Source organism: Octopus bimaculoides, chromosome 18 (genome assembly GCF_001194135.2).
Source record: "Octopus bimaculoides isolate UCB-OBI-ISO-001 chromosome 18, ASM119413v2, whole genome shotgun sequence".
Taxonomy (NCBI): Eukaryota; Metazoa; Mollusca; class Cephalopoda; order Octopoda; family Octopodidae; genus Octopus; species Octopus bimaculoides.
Window position 1 is genome coordinate 18,485,709 of NC_068998.1, and position 8,315 is coordinate 18,494,023.

The 8,315-nt window shown below is 35.6% G+C and overlaps 1 protein-coding gene across 1 annotated transcript in view; it reads right to left on the minus strand.

Moving 5' to 3' along the window:
- Positions 1 to 8,315, minus strand: part of LOC106878905 (centrosomal protein of 78 kDa) — a 233,610-nt gene that overhangs the window by 208,878 nt on the left and 16,417 nt on the right. Inside the window, exon 4 of the mRNA XM_052974542.1 lies at positions 6,718 to 6,899. Within this exon, the coding sequence (XP_052830502.1) occupies positions 6,718 to 6,899 (182 nt within the window). The remainder of the gene's footprint in view (positions 1 to 6,717; positions 6,900 to 8,315) is intronic.

Sequence of the window (8,315 nt, forward strand, 5' to 3'; positions counted from 1 at the left end):
CATGGGTTGGACGATTTGACTGAGGACTGGGGAAACCGGATGGCAACACCAGGCTCCAATCTAAATTTGGCAGAGTTTCTACAGCTGGATGCCCTTCCTAACGCCAACCACTCAATAATAATCCTTTCTGCTAAAGGCACAAGGCCTGAAATTTGGGGGGAAAGGCTAGTCGATTACATTGACCCCAGTACATAACTGGTACTTATTTCATTGCCCCCCCCCCCCAAACGGATGAAAGGCAAAGTCAATCTTGGCAGAATCTGAACACAGATTGTAAAGACAGATGAAATGCTGCTAAGCATCTCTCCAGGCATGCTAATAATACAGCCAGCTCACCACATTCATGATAATAATAATAATAATAATAATAATGGTTTCAAATTTTGCCACAAGGGCAGCTATTTTGGGGGAGAGGATAAGTCGATTACACTGACCCCAGTGTGTCACTGGTACTTACTTAATTTATCAACCCTGAAAGGATGAAAGGCAAAGTCGACTTTGGCAGAATTTGAACTCAGAACATAGGGATGGATGAAATGCCACTAAGCAGTTACCTGGTGTGCTAACAATTCTGCCAGCTCGCCACCTTAATAATAATAATAATAATAATAATAATAATAATAATAATAATAATAATAATGGTTTAAAATTTTAGCACAACACTAGAAATTTTAGGGGAAGGGTATGGGCAATTATACTTAATTAGTTCTTATTTTGGGGGCTCTGAAAGGATGAAAGGTAAAGCTGGCTTCAGGGATTTTGAACTCAGAACATAAAGACAAACGAAATACTGCTAAGCATTTTGTCTGGCATGCTAATGATTCTGCCAGCTGGCTGTCTTAATGGCATGGTGGTAATCGTAACAGCAATAATGGGGCGGTGAAAATAATGGTGATGATAATAATGGTAGAGATAATAATAACTATTTCTACATTAGCCACACAAGACTCACTTATAATAATATTAATGTAGCACAAAAATGTCTTATGAAACAAAAAGGAAAATTAAACCAGTACACCAAATTACTCTTCCTATGGTGTGTCCTTCAGAGGACAGCCAGCCTGGAGTTGAAAAGTCATCCTCTGGCACAAACTCTTCTCTGAATACAAACCTAGATGGTCACCTGAATGGGAACAGCCCCAACTCAAGCCCTCCAAGTCCACCACCACAGCCACAACAGAAAGGAAAACGTAAGAGGATCAAATGGACCCAGAAAAAGTATAAAGAAAAAATATATGCATATTACTATACAATTAGGTAGGCCATCTCAAGAGACATACACTGCAAACTCTTACAATATACGGAGAACACAAAATCAAGACAGCACAAACTATATGAATGAAAACAAGTTAGCAAACGTCAGGAGGGATAGCTTTAGAAATAATAGACTCATGGATAGTGAAATAATCACAATCAAACATGCAGTGGAAAATGACCTAAATATAAGACAGAAGAAAATGAAGAATCAGATGAAGAGAGTAGCTCATCGTGAGGCTTAATTGAAAGACTGTCATCTGACCAAATCACACAAAGATCTGAAGAAATAAGAAATTCTAATGAACCTTGTAAAGATAGCCAGAAAAGTGGTAAGGAAACAGTATTTGAAGACCACACATTTGCTGGAGAACACAGAGAGTCTATGATGGAAAATAAGTAGAAAATTCTGAATAAGCTTGCAGTTGTAAGACATGCAAGTATGAATGATTGAGAATCACTTCATAAACTCACAAATACAAACCAAAATAAAAAACAAATTAAAATTGGCAACTATGTAACAAAAGAAATCATACAAGAATTAAAACCTGATCTTACTGAGTTAAATGAGATTATTTACACATCTGCTAAGGCAATTGAAACCAATTGCATGCCTCTGAAAAAACAGAAAAAACTAAAGCTGGGAAGAAATCCAAACTAGAGAAGTAAAATTGAAAAAGTGATTGAATTAATAAGAGAGAAAATATCAATATTAAATTAACTAAACTGGGGTAATTATGTAAGATCCAAAAAAGGAAGAAAGATGAAGAGAAATTATGAATTCTCGCCAAGAGAAGAACAGATATCAAAAAAAAAAAAAAACACTGAAATAAAGAGTCCAAGAAAAAGCTCAAAGGATTTGAAGAATTGAGAAAAGAATTTTTACAAGCAAAATAAGCTGTTCACATCCAATACCAAAATATTCTACAGAGAAATAGGGAAGGAGAAAATAATTATTGAAGACCTTCCTCCTATGGAAGAAGTTGAAAACTTTTGGAACAAGATTTGGCATGATGAGAAAACATACAATGAAAATGCAGATTGGATTAGACACACCGAAGGATCCTACCAAAACTTGCAAATACAAACATGGGAAGACATCAGAATAGCATACCAAAGGATGATACACATGAAGGCTCATAAGTGGAAACCCCCGGTAGAGATAGAGTGCCAAATTTCTGGCTACATCACTCTAGTGTGCACATGAAAAGTTGGTTCAGCTGTTCAATGAAATTATGAGAGGCTCATAACAGACCTAATTGCAAAACTGGTAGCAATAGGGTAGTCCTTGAAATAAAACAATGGCAGCTCAGACAGCTTGGCCACATACTTTGAATGGACTGAGGCAGGGTAACAAAAAATAGCAATAAGATGAACAGTATCTAGAAAGTAAAATCCTGGACAGCCAAAGCACACTTGGTATGAAACAACTGAAGGAAAGCTGAAAGAAATAGAGAGAGATGGGTCTTAAACTGGGCAAGGAACAGAGAATTGCTAAATAACAGTCTGAAGGGCACTGAATCACTGAAGCCTTATTTCCCAACTGAGAAGAGAATTAAATGAAAAAAAAAATAGTAATACTCCAAGATGCAAATGGAATTATAAATGGAGAAACTGTACAAACCCCACTACCCCACAAAAAATTTGTGGCCTAGAATCTACATAAGGAATCTCAGTAAAATAGAAAAGATTTTAAAATATCTCATAATCACAAACATTTCATGTTTTACTACCTTTGCTTGTCAGCTCTAGAATGTAATGTAATATATATGTACTGTATACAGATAATATTCACGAGTTAACAATTACTAGATTTAACATTGAAATCTATTGCAAGATATATGTGTCCATATAAATAACATCTATGATTTAAATGTCTTTTAATTGTGCACACACATATTCAGAGAGAATAGGTCTACAAAAGGAATAAATAAATAAACAGAGAGTCTAAATTAGCTCTGAATATTCAAATGCTTTCAATAACAAACAATCCAATAATAATCCCAACATATATTGTAAATGCATAAGATGGATGTTATTGATTAAAACTGAATTTCAATGCAGTGTTATCAGAAAGATCAATAATTCTGTATTCCTTAAATGCAATTAAATTGTTGATATGTTTTAAATTGGCAATAAATGCTTTTAACTAAAACTATTAATAGACAGAGGGAAACGAGAATATTCTCTTTTATTGCCCTTTTATTCCAGATATGTTGTTTCAGTTTTCCAATGTCTGACATGGGTTAGAATGAAGCTTAAAGTGGAGGTATTTTATGCTTTTTATTCTTTTAATGCTATAATCACCAAATATATCAATATTTCCCCAACTTTGTTGTTGTTATTATTGGTACTGCTGTCATTGTTGTTATTGTCGATACTATTGTTGTTATTACTGTTGTTGTTGTCACTACTGCAGTTGTTGTTATTGTCGTAACTGTTATTACTGCTGTTTTTGTTGTTACTATTCCAGCAAGCCGAGATTTTTGATTCTCATTTGAAAGCCATTTGATTCCTTGATATGACTAAAGGCAACGGTAAAAGAGAAATAATGCCACCTCTTCTGATTTTACCCTTTATCCCGAAAATTACAGGCTCCTTGTTACTTGTTGATCTTTAATGATTAAACTTTGTTTCTCTCATTAATACTGCTTCAAATCAACATAGTTACAGGATTAAACCTGTGCAGACAGCCTAGCAGAAAATCTCACTTCCATTGGCTCATAATGTGCCTGCCAGCCCAATAGAAGGTAAGAATATATCCCTCACTTCAACAGATAAAAAAGGACCTTTGTGGTTACTTAGATATGGCATACTTGCGACCCTTAATCTTTAATTTATAATCTTATTGAAGAGCCAAAGTGGAACCCTCTATACAGTCATTCAACCTGCTAGAAATGGCAGTTATATCTCCCTTAAATCACACCTTATTGCTTTTTAAAAAAAGGAAGGATACACTGGTTAATGTGCCCCTCCATACCCCAAAGAGGTATGATCGTGGCTTGAAAGTTTTTCAACACTGGGCTAAACGACAACCTTATAGGATGTTGTTTTATTATCCTTGCCCAAACACTTTTCCCTTCAGCATGATTGACTCTCAGCTAACTTTGCCTTCAGAATCATTACAGTACTTTAGCCACAGCACAATAATGCAGGGTATGACACAAACTAGCTAGAATATTGCAGCAGCCAATCATTTTGATCCTAAATGAAGGGATATGGAACAATCTATATCTGGTGAGGGATACATCAATTGAATCTCTAATGTAAATTTAGAGATGTGAGAGACACCATACAAAACTAATTTACTGTCCACAATTAATTTAACTTAATAGAGAAACATACACAGATTATATTTGCAGCAAAAAAAAAAAACATTTTTATATAATAGTTTTAAATAATTTACAAAATCTGATGACTGCATCATGCCCCAGTATCTGCTTTGGCATGGTTTCTATAGTTGCATGCCATCCCAAATGCCGACCACTTTACAGCCCTGTATGGAGTACCTTTTTGTGCTACCAGAACTAGTGAGGCTGCCATGCAGTTTGCAAGACTACAACCCATGAGGAAGCAATTTTATGCCAGAATATGAAGAGTAAAAGAGGAGTAGAAGTATGAGAGGAGACAGAGCAGAACAGCTTTCTTGCTGTAAAAAATTTACATGATTATTCATATTTAAGGAGAGAGTGGGAGGGTGACTGGGTGGATCTGAAAAAAACATTTATATCAACATTTATCATCTTTTTTTTATTCACAAATGCAGGCATGACTGTAAGAAGCTTGCTTCCCAACTATCTGGTTTTGGGTTCAGTCCCAATCATGGTACCTTGAGCAAATGTCTTCCACTATAGCCCTGGGCCAACCAAAACTTTATGAGTGGATTTGATAGACAGAACCCCATCTTATGTACATGTGTGTGTGTGTGTATGTGTGTATATATATATATATATATATATATATATACCTGTGAATGTATGTGTGAGTGTCTTTGTTCGTCTCCCACCACTACTTGACAACTGGTGTTGGTGTGTTTATGTCCCCGTAACATAGCAGTTCAGCAAAGAGACTGATTGAATAAGTAACAGGCTTTAAAAAAGAGCAAGTACTGAGGTTGATTTTATTTCTACTAAATTCTTCAAGGCAGTGCCCCAGCATGGTCACAGACTAATGACTGAAACAAGTAAAAGATGCACAGTAATTTCCTTTAGTTTGGCTGCACTATCTAGATGCTACACTATGTTGCTGCTGCACTATCTTGCTGCTGCACTATCATCTGCAGTTGCACTTTCCTCTACAACCATAACATTATAAATTTCTGATAGATTTTTCTTAATGTTTTATTTTACTTCTTTAACCTGTCAAATCATTAAAAAAACATGTTCCGTTAGTTTTGCCTTCACACACACACACATACACTCTTTTACTTGTTTCAGCCATTAGACTGTGGCCATGCTAGGGCATCACCTTGAAGAATTATTTTTGTCGAATGAATTTACTTAATGTTTTTTTTTTCTTGTTTTGCTAAGCCTGGTACTTATTCTATCAGTCTCTTTTTGCCAAACCACTAAGTTATAGGGACATATACACACCAACACTGGTTGTCGTGGACAAACACAACACGCATACACACACACACATGAACACAAGCGTGCACGCATACACACACAAACACACACGTATACAACGGGCTTCTTTCAGTTTCCGTCTACCAAATCCACTCACAAGGCCTGAAGCTGTAGTAGAAGACTCTTGCCCAAAGTACCATGCAGTGGAATGTACTTCAGTCATGGGACTGTATGTACTTCAGTCTTGTATGTACTTCAGTCATGCTGGAGCATCAACTTAAACAACTCAACCATGGTACTAGTCAAGGCATATCATGGTTCTGTTAGTATAAAAAGTTGTTTCTCTTGTGCTTTGATGTTCATAAAAGTATTTGAGTAAAGTTTGCATGTTTAGATGTTTCTCTCTGGGTGTGCATTGTTCTATAGGTAATTTGATTAGTATATAGAGATTTTAACCTTCCTGTTGTGTGGAGATAGAGTTTGTTTGGTGTTTGTTTATAAAATTTCTTCAAATTCTATTCTAGATACATGCTAATGTGAGGTTGACATAGGTGTGTACAGATTCATGTATAAAAATGGGAACAAAAATATAATTTAATTAAAGAAAACAAAATTAGAGTTCTGTACGTCTTTGAAATTGGTGTCACTCCTGAAAGAGTCTCAAAGCTTCTCAAATGCACCGTGTATGTGTGTGCGTACACACACACACACACACAATGGGCTTCTTTGCGTTTTCATCTACCAAATCCACTCACAAAGATTTGGTTAATTCAGGGCCAACATTCACCCAAGGTGCCATGCAATAGAACTGAACCTGAAATCAGGTGGTTAGGAAGCAAACTTCTTAACCACACAGCTATACCAGCACCTATAAAATTTAAAAATTGGAGGTAACATGAAAACGTACCTTTGAAATGTAGTTTATACTTGATTCTTTGAAAGCAATTCCTTGCAACCTAAGGCAAGCCAAAGCTGGAGTAACACTAAGACACTGTTGGAGTGCTTTACATAATTCATCTTTAATTTCTTTGCTTGCAATGGCTGGTTTATGTCTTTTGGTGCCAGTTTTATCTTTCTCTGAAAAAAAAAAATTAATGAAGAATCAGTTTTTTTTTGTTTTGTTTTTTACCTGCTGATCACAAATATATAATTACTTATTGAAACATATTTTAAATATATAAAATTAGAGGTGTGTTGTTGTTACATAGTACCACAGACTTAATATTCAAACTTTGCTAGGGACAACTGAATGAAGGAGTCACTATAAAGTCCCTTAAATGATTGGGAATAACAACCAAATCTCTCTTGAATCACACACTTTTTGAAAAGCTTAGCTGTCACTTGTAAATATGAGCTAGTAACTTGTATCATGCTTGTACAGGCTTTCCACCTTTGACCCAATGGAACATTGAGTGTGTGATAAGAGAGAGAGAGACAGGCAGGTAGACAGACAGAATTGGCCATGCGGAAAAGGAAATTAAAAATTATGTGTAATGTCATTCAGGAGTTGACAGTGACTGTACAAGACATAGAAAGTAAATCAGTGACGGACAAATACATCATAAAAATGAAGGAAACCTTAAAAAATAAACAAAGGAGAAATGTGAATGCAAACCATTTTTCACTCTGCAACGATGTATTAATGTACGCACAAAGAGTGGTGGTACCAACCACACCACAGAAACGGATATTACATGAATTTCGTAGTGGACACCTGGGGATCTTAAGAATGAAAGCAGGAAGTTGTAAGGTATCGTTTTGGTAGTTTGTTGGAATATTGATTGTTGGTTTGTGTATAGTTCATGGAGAGTTTGTTGAACTGTTCCATTGTTGTTACCCTACTTTATTATATATTTTATTGTTACTACGCGGTTATAGTGTAAACAAGTATTGTCATAAATAGTGGTGATACTACAATAATTGGCAATGAATAACTATATTACAATAGTTGGTTTGTTTACATCCCCTTAAGTTAGCAGTTTGACAAAAGACACCAAAACAATAACTGCCAAACTTAAAAGTACTAAGGTCAGTTTGTTTGACTAAAACCGTTAAAAGTGCATGACTTGAAACAGGTAAAAGATAAAGGATTCAAAGAGACACACAAACATTTAAGTTTCCACATTTGTACAACCCACCCACACACACACACATGTATACACACACATATACAGGGTGGGGCAGAAAGTACGGACATTTTTGAAAAATTCACAAAATCATTAATTTTAGCTGCAAACAAATTTTATTGACATCAATGTGTTCGTATTGAATTAGCATTTGTCAAAATCAAGTGTAGAAAACAACATCCACCATGTGGTATCCGTTTTCGTTGATGCATTTCTGAAGGCATTCTTGGAAGTTGGCATTCACTCCCTCCAGCATTGCTCTGTCAATTTGGGTTCATGAATAGCTTCCTTCAAATCATCCAATGTATGGGGCTTATGCACATACATACGTACCCTGGGGTTTCCTCACAAGAAATAATCACACATG